Source organism: Spermophilus citellus (genome assembly GCF_964194105.1).
Source record: "Spermophilus citellus genome assembly, chromosome: 6".
NCBI classification, from domain to species: domain Eukaryota; kingdom Metazoa; phylum Chordata; class Mammalia; order Rodentia; family Sciuridae; genus Spermophilus; species Spermophilus citellus.
Window position 1 is genome coordinate 74,339,712 of NC_138187.1, and position 15,013 is coordinate 74,354,724.

The following is a 15,013-nucleotide window of genomic DNA, read 5'->3' on the forward strand; positions in this document are numbered from 1 at the left end:
CTTTAAGTTGTTCTTGTGGAACATTTTGATCACAGTGACAGAATGCTCACTAACATGGGCCAGAAATAAATGTTGCAGGTTAGGCAGATATAAAGCAGGCATGCACATCTACTGTTGATAAAAGCATTTTGATCATCTGACTATAATAGTCATTTACTTTATGCTGAATTATAAATATGAATAGATGAAATAAATTATTTATAAAAAATTTTAAAGCTATGAAATCAGCTGATGGTCTTCCAGAACATAGAAATTATACAGACTACTAAGCATTATACATACCTTGTGAATGGCTGACATGGGGGGCTCATTAAAATCATATTGAAAGATAATTTGTCAAACTCTTCCAGTGTAATGCCCTAAGGAATGCACATTTAGCAAAAAACAAACAAACAAAAAAAACAGAAAAACACAGAATGAGGAAGAATGAAAAATGCTAACCAATTCTGACTAAATATATCAAAAATCATAACAGTTTATATAATACTTTCCAATTCAACTCCAGTAAAACTAACTTCTCAAAGCAATCTTATGAGGAAGTAAGGTAGTAAACTAAAGCTGTGAGAAATTAGGTGACCTCTCACAAGGTCCTGAGACATCCAAGGCAGTTAGAAAAAAAATTTACTTCATCTTAAGTATCTGTTTCCTCTGTGATGTCTCATGTATAACACTGATTTGTTTTCTGAGTTAAACATGGAGAACTTTATTTTACAATTAATGATCACTGGCACAGAATCTTAAAAGTTTTTAGATACTATCTACCAGTAATGGTTTTTAATTAGCTAATGTGATAGATACACTGATTAGTGTTCATCCCTAACACGAAAGCCTCTGTTAATATACCACCATATATAAAATGGGCTCATTATCAGAAATCTACAATTATTTCATTGTTTTGCAGTTGTGTGCAGTCAAAACATTTCAAAAGATTATAGGTAAGAGTAATTAGAATGATCTTAAATTTGCTCATTTTTTATATATCAGAAGATAAAGAAGCACAAGTCAAGTGTTTGCCAACTCTCATTAAAAACTCTTCATATACATCTTTATAAATTTAAAGAGATCAGCCTAGAACCTTTCTAATTATAACTCACTTCTGAGAAGTTCAAGTACATAGATGAAGCAGGATAATCTTTACACTGAGTTCTTTGAATAGTTAACTTGGGAACTGTCAGCTGCCTCCATTGTAGTCAAGGTCAATAACACATATAGAAGACAATAAGTGACATGCATCTTGAGGCAGTACTCATTTTTTTCCCTAATTTTATTAGGAGAAATTTTAAATATTTAGAAAAAGAAAATGAATTTTATCAAATGTTTTCTGATAGTTTTGTTCTTTCCAATTATTACTATGCTGAATAATATTAATAGAATTCCTAATTTTAACCTACCACATTCCCAAAACAAAAATCCCCTTTGGATTAGTTATATTATTATAATTAGTTATATTATTCCTTTAATGAGCTTCTGATCTCTTTGTTCATATTTTATTTAGGACTACTAAGTTAATATTCATAAGACAATGGTTTTCTTATTTGGCAGCATATCATAATGATTCAATAAAAATTTATTGAGGAGTATTTGTTATCATGTCCTGCCCTATCAACTCTGATGCTATTTTACCCACATATACTCACAACAATTAAACCTTTCTTGAGGATTGTACCAAATATAATTATAAAGTAACTTTCTAAGACTCTAAAATATTTTTGGCCTTGAAATCCATCTTATCTAATACTAATTTTGAAACACCTTTTATCCTTTGTTAGCATTTGTCTGTTATGTCTTTGTTCATTTTTTAGATACAATATGTTGTTCATATCACAAAGATATAGGGTCAACCAACAGAGTAGGAGGAGGAGAGCAAGGCGGAGTGGGGAGTGGAAAGAAGGGAAAGGGGAAGAAATATGGAATGAATTTAACAATATAATATTACATACATATATAAACATACCAAAAGAATTTCACCTTTATTTTGTGTAGAAAATACTAATCAATAATAAATAAATAAATGAATGAAAGGAAAATCAATATAGGAGAGGAGAAAGAATAAAGGGATGGAGGAGGGGCGGGAAAGTGAGAAGAAAGGGAATTGAAATCAAATTCCTTGCATGTTTTGTCAAACTTAACCAAAATATTAAGTATAATTATAATGGTCTAATAAAAAGCAATGTTCATAAATTAGTTCATCAATATTTCTAGTACCTATTATATGCCAGGCATTGTGCTAGGTCTAGGAATACAACAATGAACATAGCAGACAAGGCTTCTGCTTAAATAAACTTTGGACACGACTGACTAGTAATTTCCCACTTGCTGTCTAGACAACTTATTGATTTTAGTTTTATCATCAGTTATATTTTAGACTGAGGCATTCTATCCTTGGTTAAAAATCTATGTGTGTTCTTTCAGGCCTAACCATAGGCAATTACAAAGGCTTTCCAAGGCAGCCTCCGAGGGAAGACCTGCTTTCCTCACACCAGAGCTGGCCCCGTCAATACTGCATGGCAGTTTCTCAAAGGAGTCACAGTTCTGATCTCCGGCCCTCCTGAACTATCATGCTCTTCACACTTTGCATTCCTAATTCCAGAACTCCCATTTCTAATTTTCTTTGATTGAGACCTTAGGTAGAAATGCCCCACCAAAGAACTCCTTCCAGGGAAAGGGAAAGGAAAAGGAAACCTTGAAGACAGTTCTCCCCCAAATTCAGGGCTCAGTACTTTTCCACTCCTTACACTCCTCACTCACTCTCCCCTTAATGCAAGGGGCTTCCTCATCATTGAGATGGCCTGACATTTATACTGATCCATAGGGACATAGGGAATACAGGGAGTAGGCATTTTCTCAAGTTTTGGAGTCTCACTCATACCATAATGGTAAGGGGGCAAAGGCTCGGCTTTCTCTTTCCCAGCTCTGCTGAGTTCCTGACAAAAACATTAAATAATGTCTTAAAATATTGATAGCTTCATTTATCTGCTATAAACATATTTGTTGAGTCTTACTGCCCCTTCTCACTCCATTATCATCACTACATTGCAAAACTTTACAACATTCTTATCCTTTTTCTAATCATCATTTCTTTCTAATGTGGTGGCTTCATGCTTGGATTATATATTTTGATTCAGCTCTTGCTTAGCTAGAGTAAGTGATAAGTCTGTGAATTCTTGGATGTTTTATTTTATAAATTTTTCATCTGCTTCTGTTAAATATTTTTGTTCCATTTGATTTACTCTCTTCATCAGAAGCACTGATTATATTTATCATGGATCATTTTTGTCTTCAGTGGGTATGATTTACTTTTCAACATTCTTATCTGTCTTTTTTTTTTCCATTTTATTTTGCTTTATTTTTCTCAAGCTCTATTCTTTAAAAGTCTATTTAGAGTATGGTCTACTTTGCTTTTTGCTACTCTGGCATGACTTTCATTTTTATAATGGTTTTATTTTGCTCCTCTTTCTTTCCAAACCTTTTATACTTTTCAAACCTTATCATTGCTTTTGCATATACTTATCTGATATCTTAAGATAGGTTTTATCTAGTGCTTGAAGATCATGGAGACTTGTTTGAAATTTTCTTCTGCTTTTTACCATCATTTTTTCTATTGTATATTCTGCTTTCTTGTTTACATATCTTATCTCCTTTAAAAATTACTAAGTATAGCCTCAAATTGGTTCCTTTCCAATTATTATTCATTTTTTTTATTAGAGACCACTTGAATGCAGAAATTTGCTAAAAGATGGGGAGAAGCATACTGTTGTTGGTAAAAGCCGCTGGACCATTTAACCTAAGAGCAGGCCTCTGTCCCTCCTCCACACTCTCACTTCAGGGTGAGCAGGATGCATACACAGGTTGCAATGGAGCTTTCAGCCTAGTGAGTTGGGGTTTTCATGTCTCCTCTTCTCACTTGCCATTTTTTTCCTTGTTAATTACACACTGATACACAGTGGTTTGATTGCAATTTTGTGATCTATCATCTGACAGAATATAATATAGTAATTTCTTTCTCGTAATTTCTTTTAAATTTAGATGACTTACCTTCCAAATAAGCTACCAGAAACCAATATTTGACAGTATTTTTAAGCATGTTTTCCTTGCTATAAACATAATGAAATAAGAATAATAACTCACTTCAATTGTCTTTGCCAGTAACTGTGTGTGAGGAAAATTATACTTGTATACTTCATTAGCAACTGTGTTTATATCAACGGCAGCCACCACTTGTGCAGGTATACAGCTTTCTGAAACGATAAATGGAATATCTTAGAAAGAAAAGATCTTAATCTCATTTGCTCATCAGAGAAAAGTCAAAACAGCCAAATTTAGTATAGTATATTTCCTTACTTACTCAATTAGTTAGCCAGATTTCAGACCTCAATGGAAAACTAGGAAAGGAGGAACCAGGCATGAAGTAGAATATTTGAGTATGTACTCTGATTCATCTCTGTAACAGCATTCCAATGCTAAAAATAAGATTCAAATTTTAGTCATTACCTCATATTTACTTTTCTCTCTCATTAAGATATATGAGTCAAAAGAAAAGTATAGAATATTCTAAAAGTCACAACATTTGGAACTTTATATAAATAAATTACCATGTGTTCTTCACCTTCTCACATTAAAACAAAGCTGCTTCATAATACAACTGAAAATGCTTTTAGGTATTTTTAATAGCTTGGGATATAATTTACATATTACAAAATTTACCTGCTTTAAGTTCTGATAAGTTTTTACAAGTGAACTATTAATTGGTGTCCAAATGTAAAAGATTCACAGACAAAAACTCATGAAAGACCAGGACAGAATATAAGAACAAGGGACTCAATTAAAAGGCATATTTTCACTGCCCATCTGTCTTCTGCTGAAGAAAAGCATTTTCAAAATGATTTCGGATACAGAGAATTTTAACATATTCTTTAATGAAAGTCAAAATTTGAACTGTGTAATTGTAGCTGCTGCTATATTTTGGAATTATGATCCTTATCCCTAAAATATGTATAAACCCAATAATGTGCAGATCCTGTCCCAAAACAGGACAAAATGTGAAGAGTTTTAAAAATAAAAGTATTTGAGACAACAAAATCATCACAGAGAACATAACATTATTACAATAATAGATCCAAATAGTTATTTCTTTAATAACCATTTTCTGATAAATAGTTAGCTTAGTTTAGCCCAAACATTAAAAAGTGGAAAAAAATGAAGGTCTAAGGAGCTACCTCACACTGAGGCCTAAAAGAGATGAGGCCATAGAGAAAAATAGGTGGGGGTGGGGCATAAATGTCTCCAAATAAGTATTTACCAAGCACCCTCTAGGCTTAAGTCACTTAGCGAGGTATAAAATTCAGCTAGGTATCCTGCTGAAAAGTCTCTGTGCCTTATTTATAGGTCTTTAAAGGTCTCTGTGCCTTATTTATTGGTCACTGGAAACTTTGAGGTCTAGTTAGTTTATACCATAGGCAGCTGCCTCCAACTGAATTTAAATTCAATAACTAGTTTCCTACCTTAGTTCAAGTTAGTGTTAAACGTTCTATCTTTTTTAAAGGCATCAAAGAGATCTTAAAACATAAATAAGACTTCTGAACAAAAACATATTAGTATCCAAGAATTAATCTGTAAAATCACAAAATTCTTGTAATTCAGGTCAAGAAGTAAGCTACTAATCACTGTAAGAGAGCACAGAATTAAGTGAACTTCATTGTAGTTTTTTATTGTTTTGCTAAATAAGATTCATCATGATGTAGTCTGCTTGCATTTCCACAATATATGCAGCAAACAGTGATTGCCTAGAGTTGGTTAATATGACTTTCATCTTTTCACAGACTGAAAATCCAGAGTGTTGTGCTAAATCTATACCATAGTCAATAATTAATTTTATGTTCTTGTATTATGTGCCTGGAGGTCATAAAACTTGACAAAAAGCAACTGCTAAATGAGTGCTTCATATGGAGATCCAAAAACTGATGAGGTAAAAATTCTTTCTCAGGAAAGAATGGATTTTTAAAGCCAATAATCAAGTATACTTTTTCAGTGAACTGATGCACAGATTTTAGACTGTTATAAAATTAGAATCTACTGCATAAGCTTAAAAGTCATTTCCATTAAAAAAAACGAATATAAGGTTAAGTATTCCTTATTCTACATGTGTGGAACCAAAAATGTTCTGGATTTCAGAATATTTGCATGTGTATAATAAGATAGCTTGGGGATAATAAGCAAGTCTAAACACAAATGTTTCACTTATGTTTCATATACACCTCATATACAAATTTCATACAAAACGTTTAGTGCATCTGAATTTTGACTGTACAATCACATAAGGTCAGGTGTGGGATTTTCCACTTGTGGTGTTATGTTGGTAGTTAAAAAGTTTTGGTTTTGGAGCACTGTGGATTTTGGATTAGAGATGCTCATCCTGTAGTACTCAGACATCACTGACATTAATTCAACTTGCCCTTTAGAACAGAACTGTTTTGGAGTATGGGTGTGTTTCTAAGAAAAAAGTTAAACTTATAAAAACTGTGGAAAAACAGAAAGAAAGCTTATCATTTTGTAAAAATCTAAACTTTGCTCCAAAGATAAGTTATTCTCATATTTTCTAGAATGCAGTTTAAATCTATGGTCTCTGAAAATCTGTGATTTTAAAATGTTTTTTAAAATATCAAAGTTGATATAATCCTATACACTATTGAGTTCTATCACTTAAATGACTCAAGAGTAGTAATTCTCAAAGGAGAAAGAGAAGTAGGAAAAGAGATCCACTAGGATTTTTTGGTAATACAGTAGAAGGAGGGATATACAGTACTGTGATCTATTACTTTGCCCAGATTTTATTCATGATGTTTCAGTCATTATTCTGGATTTCATATTTATCAACAGAGAACATAGGTTAAAAAGAAAAGGTAGGCCATCCTAATTACAGGAACACAAGACACATTATTTTAAAAAGATTGTCAGATTGAATCTATAAGGAAAGGATAAAGATACCATACTTCCATTTAGGAGGACTGAATTTTAAAAGGCAAATTAACATGTAAAGAACAATAATTTCCCTTCTTATTGATTACCATTTTTGGGAAAGCTGCAGGGAAGAACTTCTGGTTGGCAGAGTAAAAAGATACAAATTCATACTCTACCTGGCTTTGCTAATCAACTAGATGAAAAATTTTAATTGTTCATGTGGGATAAATTTTAAAATATAAATACAGAATTAATCATTCCACTTTGAAATAAGTATCTTTAAAAATTATTTTCCTTTTCTATCATTTATTTTCTGATCTATATCTTGTATAGGTTGAGTAAATATTTAGATTACCCCATTATGATCACACCTAACATAATTAATCAGGTATATTAACACTGACATCTAGTTGTGAAGTGAGAGATCAGTTGAATATATCAAATGTCTATTTACTGTCATCCAAAGTGACAGCTTACTTTGGAATAAAAGCACTAAGCACAAATTCAGACAAAAGGAGGCAATGAATTTTGAAGAGGATCTTGAGAAAGGAAATTAAGACACATGTTTCCAATAAGTGTCTAGAAAAGTCCCCTTTCTTTTCACTCATCCTCCCAACCTCCTACCCCAAGAAATGAAGCTTCCTTGGAAAAATACAAAGAGAAAAGGTAATTCAATAAGACACTTTTGTCAGAGACCACAGAACACTGCATGACACTGCCATACCTTCTGTCCTGAGGATGCAGAAGTCTCAATTTCAAGGGGCATACAGGTTTCTAAAAAGATTTGTTTCTAAATATAGGTATTCAAATTAGAATTAACTCAAAACTCTAGTAGAACAGCTCTATCCAGTAGAACTTTCCATGAAAATGGAAATGTTCTGCATCTGCCCTGACCAGCATGGTAGTTCTACCCACATATGAATAGAGATGAAGCATTTTCATGTGACTGCTGCAACTGAGGAACTGATTTTCTAATTTAATTTTATCTTAATTAACTTAACTGCTACATATGGCTAGTAGGTTCACCACAATTAAAGTCCTGTACAAATCGGCATTCTATAGTGGGAAAGCAGGAAGTCAGAAAAATTCAAGTTCAAATTCTGGATCTGACATTCACCAGTCATGCAGTCTTGGAAAACGTACTTATCCTCTCTAAGTTTCAGTTTCTTTATCAATGAAATGCACATAAAAACAGTTTCTATAAGCCATAAAAAAGTAAATGAAATAAAGTCTATAAAATACTAGCAATAAAATTCCTGTTCACTGTCTACCTTTTATCCTAAATATTATAAATTAAATAGAAAAATATTAATAGTGATTGTTATTTTGTGATTACTAAAGTAAAGAAATTTGGCCTGTGAGAAAATTTTGAGCCATTACTATTCATCTGAGGAATTAATTTAAGAAGAAGTTTTAAAGATTTAGAGTAACATAAGAAGGAGATATCTTCACAAATGACAATAACTATATGGCTTATACCTACTATAAAAAAATTAAGTGAAAACTAAAATGAAATCCCAAGAGATGAGCATTGATAAAGGGAAAAACTTTCCTGACCTTGCTATCAAACCTTGGGATGAAAGAGAGAAATAGGGGGATATGGGACAGAATTGCTTCCTTCCAGTATATTTATTACTTGTCTTGTCTAATATGAAAGAAGATAATCCAAACAAAGAAATTAAAAAGATACTTCCTGTCTTTAACACTCTAAGAGCATAGGGAGAATAGGTCTTTCACTAATTGCCATTTTTTGACACAGATTATGGTCTCCTCTCTCTAATTCACTGGTTAGAAGCTGGAAAAAGAATGCAAGAGAAATGCTCCTTTATGGTTGTTTGTCTAACAATTTGCTTTTTATTTTTTAATATTTTATTTTTTGTTGTAGTTGGACACAATACCTATTTTTTATTAATTAATTTTTATGTGGTGCTGAGAATTGAAACCAAAGCCTCACACATGCTAGGAGAGCACTCTACCACTGAGCCACAACCCCATCCCCGAACAATTCGCTTTTTCTAAAAAAATACATTATAAAAACTATGAAGAGATAAAAATAGTAAATCTATAATAATTACATTATGAGAATATAAAGTTTGTTTCCATATTACCTGACAAAGCAGATAAAAACTAATTTATAGTTATTAAAATATAGTAACTGCATAAATGCTTAATTGTTTTGTTCTAATTATAATCGTCTATTAGAAGAGAAGCTGATACCACTCCACAAAGTTGTACCACAGGTGAAATACTACTGTCATGCTTTTTGATGATATCGGTTTTCCATGGCCTTGTCTCTCGTCATTTCAAACTACCTAAGCAATATTCATCTATATGCCAAACTCAATACTAAGTACACTGAATATTTTTTTAAAATACTGTGGAAAGTAGATAGCAGGCATCATCTTCTTCCTATTACAGAATTTTAAGACTTCCCAATTTTTCCATAGTGCTCAGTCTCTCTGAATTTTACTTTTGTATTAATGACTCAGATATGATTTCTACCACATTATCTCTGCAAAAACTGTTTGCATATACCAACATTAATTCCCCCTTCTCTTTAATAACCAACATCAAATTTATTCACTGTGGCAATGCACCAGATAAAAGGACACCATGCCACTCTCTCTGTAACTAGAAGTGGCCATGTGACTAAGTTCAGACTAATGACACATACACATATATGTGTGTGTGTGTGTGTGTGTGTGTGTGTGTGTGTGAGAGAGAGAGAGAGAGAGAGAGAGAGAGAGATTTATGTAATATATTGTGATATATATCACAATTTGGAGGTCTTCTAAAAACGAAGAGTGCTTTCTGAACTTTCTACTGTATGTTTAGAAAACAGACATATAGCTGGAGCTCTAGTCACCTTGCAACCATGCAGATGAGGCCCATTCTGTAGTACTGGTAAAGCAGAAAACTGGAAGGAGCTAAGGTCCTACGTGATCTAATGGCATCACAACAGCAGCCCCAGACTACCATATCTCGGCATATTTTACGTGAGAAAGAATTAAATTTCTATTTTATTTAAGTCATTATTTTGGAAGTTTTCTATTCTGACATTCAAATTTAATCCAAGTAGATGCTTCAGTTGTTTAGATGTAGTATATGTGCGCAATAAGAAAAGAACTAGAGGTCAACTTTCTTTTTAGACTGGGTCAATTTAATTCAACAAATGCTGACTACTGTGCGCAAAGTATTTTTTCTAGAGCCTATAAGGATTGATATGCAGGGGTTAAATTTATAGAGTTCTGGGAGTTTTAAAAGTAAAACAGTATTGTTTATCCCTAAGGTACAAAAACGCCTTCACACTTTAGAAACTTCATGAAAGGAGACTGTCAAAGTTCAAAGACTTTAAATGGTTATGTTTACTTTTAAACTACACATCTTAATATGTATAACACTTAATATCAAATTTTAAAATTACATTATCAATTTTTTCTTCTGAACTCACATCAGTAAATATGTATTTATGGGATTTTCCAGGGTTCTTGCTTGGTTGTGATCAAATCCTTCCACTGCTTAACAGTCTTTTGGTAATTCACTACTGTCTTCCTGATAAAATCCAAACTCCTTGGCATGATCTGTACATGACCAGCCTACCTTCTTGACATTGTCCATTGAACCCATGTTCTTCCAGTTCACACACACCACAAACACACACACTGCCCCCAGACAATACCAAACTACATACAGTACCCTGTAGGGACATTATTTCTCAATCCTGGTGCCTACGCATATAGTTTAAAGACCTGTTCAACACTGCTCAACCCCTGGTACTACCTCTTCTGTTCTAGGTTATTCTTATTTGCCCCTCAGAGCAGGCATGAAGTCTTCTAGGGGCCCTTCACTAATGCCACCAGTGCAAAACAGAATCTGGAATGTGTTCTTCACATTCTGTAGTTCACATTTTCCCCAGGACGCATCTTCTCACTAGACCATATATATCTGATAGAGCCCAGGCCATGTCATGTATTTAGGTACTCAACACCAATATGCTGCCATAATTGGCACACAACAGGCCCTCAATAAATGTGTCTTAACTGAATATATGCATAAAAATGAGTTCCTGATTACTGCTGACTACTCTGTTATCCTTTTCCTGAGAGTACCACTGGCTTGAAAAGTATTAAGGTAAGCCTGTATTTATGTGTTAATGTCTATCTCAAAATTCACTTTAAAGTAGACAGTTTAAAGACATACGGTCTTTAAATTTTGGTCAAATTTTCACCTAGGAAATATCTACAATGAAATTCCCAGGCTGAACTACAAAATTCCATTTAACTTACAATATCTTAAATATGGCACCAACAGTGTTATTTATAGTCAGGCAGTCAGTAAAAATTCATCAGAGCACCTATCAAGCACTGGGCACTCTACTGAGATACAAGATAAGTGGATATTTATATACAATACCAGCATCCAGACCCCTTTTATTCTACCAATAGTCCCAGATTTTCTTTTAGGGATCTTATTTCATTTACTGTCAAAGTGGTTCAGATGGCCTCAAACTCCCCATACCATAGCTCATAGGAGAGCAGAGATCAAGTTCCTGAGCCAAGTAGCCAGAGAGGTCTCAGAAGGTCATATAATTCAAAACAAGCCAAACAGCCACAATAAGAAGGAACCCCCAGCTTTTTCTTGTGCAACTAGCAAGAGTGCTCTATCTTTCTTCCTAGCTCTGGAAGGATATAGGTTCAGGGGCAACTACAGCCATATTGATGCAGTAAGCAGAAGTAAAAAGTACTCAGTCCAGGGCTGGGGTTGTGGCTCAATGGTACAGCACTTGCCTCACATGTGTGAGGCACTGGGTTCAATTCTCAGCACCACATATAAATAAATGAATAAAATAAGGTCCATCAACAACAACAAAATTTTTTTTTTTTTTAAAGTACTCAATCCTTGGGGCTGGGGATGTGGCTCAAGCGGTAGCGCGCTTGCCTGGCATGCGTGCGGCCCGGGTTCGATCCTCAGCACCACATACAAAGATGTTGTGTCCGCCAAGAACTAAAAAATAAATATTAATAAATTCCCTCCCCCCCCTCTTTCTCTAAAAAAAAAAAAAGTACTCAATCCAGTGGAACAAAATTGAGATAGATAAACTGATTCCTTACTACATGATTTGAGCTTTTGCTCAAGCTCTACACCAAACCAAGCCTACATTTGGACTTGGTCATTAAATAAATACATATTTACAACTATTAAGTAAGCCAGTTTAGCCTGAGTTTTGTAACCTAAAAAACAAACAAACAAACAAAACAACCAACAGTTCTAATAGCATTTAAGTGAAAACACACTGATATATCATTTACTTCTATGTGAAAATACATTTGAATTCCAGCTTGGCAAGCAGAGCACTATAAATGAAAGAGCTGTATGAATAAGTAATTAACCATATATCTGTAAAATAGAAGCACTTCTCTTGATCAATGCTCCCCAAGTGTCTTAAATTGAGGTAAGAGAGGCAGGAATCTTCAATCTCTGCAGCAAAAACTTCACTATGGGCCTACTCAACCACCTATTACTATACACAGATACTAAATGCAGCAACATAAACAGTTATCATGAATGTCTTTTAAGGAGCACATAATATTTTCAGGTATACAGTCTTATAGTTTTTAAACCTGGCTATTCCACATCTGAAAATGCACAATAATGAAACATTTGGACAAGTATGTAAAAATACAAGACAACATCTATATGTATATGGGAATAGACATATTAAAAAATATTTACTGACACAAAATAATGAGACCCATACAATTCACTAATATAAAGCAAGTTACAGAATATCCTGTGGGTAATGATCCAAGTTTTATAAAGTATGTGTGTATATGATGTATGTACATTAAGACAGGGGAAAAAACAGCAAAATGCTAAAAGAGACTATCAGTGATAAAATTTGGAGGAAGCAGTAAATTTTTTATTTTTCCTTTCAACTCTTTCAGATTATTTGATTTTTTAAAATAACAAAGATATACTATTTTTACAGTACAAATAACTATTTTTATCTTGGAACAAAAGAATTCAATATTCCTCTTGGTTATGACCCTGAGAAATAACAAAAGTATCAAAATAAGTATCAAAACAGACGAGAAAGGTTTGTATACATTCTAAAAACATGCCAATTGGGCAATGCACAAAAAGGCATGCACACACATGCACACCAGTAAGTAATTATAACTCGCTACATTATTTTATCTTACCAACTCTACAACAGTCAAAAGAAAAGATAAGGATTAAGCTACTTTGTAGTAGTCTCTTAAAGATCAGCATGTTGCTAGCATCTGGTCAAAAATGTGATGTTGAAAGCTACCTATTTATACATTTATAGAATTCAAAGGATGGAAGCTATTTAAATAGTTAAATAATACAAACACACGTGATCCAGCCAAGTACAGATTTGAACAACAAAGATTCTGAATGTGTTTTACATAAATCTGCTGAGTGAATGATCATTCATAAATGTTCCATCACTATAAAATATTTACAATGTTCTCTACTGATGCTTTCTTATAATTTATAAAATGACAAATGTCTGTCATATTCAGAGAAAACTCAACAAAAAAATGAGAAGTGACATTGTTAACTACTCTGTATCTAGTTAACTGCAAATTTTTAAAAAATGGTTTGTTGAAAAATATAGTTATTACTCATAAAGAGCCACAAAATTAACCTAAGAAAATTCTCTTTAATTTTGCCCACTTTGGTTTACAGTTATTGCCTCTTGAGAGCTTATAATTTTCATAATTATTGACTTAATTATTTACTATGGGTAATGTCTGCTACAAGTAGCTCTTTAAAAAAAAAAAAAAAAGGAGCTAAGTCTTCGAATTCTATGCTATGTTACAAGACCAGTGCACTTTAAAGTCTTCCTTCCTCATTTCCCCCTTCCAAGTCTCCTCCTAACTGTATAATTCTATGAGTCTGTTCCCACTAAGCCACATAGTATCATTAGGTATTCCTATTTTATTTGCGTGAAGATTTTCTTCGGCATATCCTTACCTGGAGCTATTTTACTTTGTGTGTGAGTATTCATAAGCTCTGAGGAAGATTTAGGATATGGATATCTTTTTCTCTGTATTTCCATTCTAGCTCTATCATTTCTAGTTCTGTGACTTAGTCAAGTTGTTTAGACTCAAAGGGTTCAGCATCTTCATTTGTAAGAGAGGAATAATAAATAAAGCATAGGGCTCTGGATTTCTGAGGGTTAAATGAATTAATACAATGAATTAATACCTATAAAATGTTTAAATTAGTGTCTGATGATAACATACTTGATAAATATTTTTTATTGCTATCATCAAAAGTGCAAAAAAAGATGCACGAAATGACCACAGGTGATACAAACTCTCGCTGCAGATGTGACCATCAATTAAGGTTAAATATTTCAGAGAATATTTGGCAGCATGCATCTAAGCCCTTTAAAATTACTTTGAATTATCAGCACATATCTTCCAGTATGGTAAGCAAAGTAATGGTCCCCCCAAAATGTCCACATACTAATCACTGAAGCCTGTAAAACATGTTACCTTATATGGCAATAGGGACTTTGCATATGTGTTTAAGATAAGCATCTTGAGATGAGGAGACTATCCATGATTGATTATGCAGATGGGTCCAATGCAATCGGGACAGAGGTAGATCAGAATCAGAGAAGGAGATGCAATGAGGGATGCAGAAGTCTGAGAGAAGGAATTGAAGATGCTACACTTCTGGCTTTGAAGATAGGAAGAGGGGTCACAAGTCAAGTGATGAAGGTAGCCTCTAGAAGCTAGAAAAGCCAAGGAAATAAAGTCTGTCCTCAAACCTCCAGAAGGAGCAGAGTTCTGCCCAACATCCTGATTTTAAGACTTCTGATCTCCAGAATTGTAAGGTAATAAATTTGTATTGCTTTAAGCTACTAAGTTTGAGTTAGTTACAGCAGCAATAGGAAATTATTACTTAGTGCAATAATTAGAGATGGGAAGAGAAGATTAAATATATAGAATAAATGATGCTGTTTTATTTACAATAGTAAAAATTATAAGTTTACAAACATTTAATGAAAAGAAAAATA

At 33.3% G+C, this 15,013-nt stretch overlaps 1 protein-coding gene across 3 annotated transcripts in view; it reads right to left on the bottom strand.

Annotated features, from left to right (window-relative positions):
• Window positions 1-15,013, bottom strand: part of TRDMT1 (tRNA aspartic acid methyltransferase 1) — a 44,143-nt gene that overhangs the window by 18,776 nt on the left and 10,354 nt on the right. Inside the window, exons 2-5 of one of the 3 annotated variants that reach the window (XM_081298026.1) lie at window positions 4,346-4,460; window positions 4,129-4,238; window positions 1,114-1,258; window positions 283-359 (exon numbers count right to left, since the gene is read on the bottom strand). In XM_081298026.1, coding sequence (XP_081154152.1) covers window positions 283-320 — 38 coding nt within the window. In that variant the 5' untranslated portion in view covers window positions 321-359; window positions 1,114-1,258; window positions 4,129-4,238; window positions 4,346-4,460. The remainder of the gene's footprint in view (window positions 1-282; window positions 360-1,113; window positions 1,259-4,128; window positions 4,239-4,345; window positions 4,461-15,013) is intronic. The other 2 variants (XM_081298025.1, XM_081298027.1) reach the window with 2 other exon arrangements.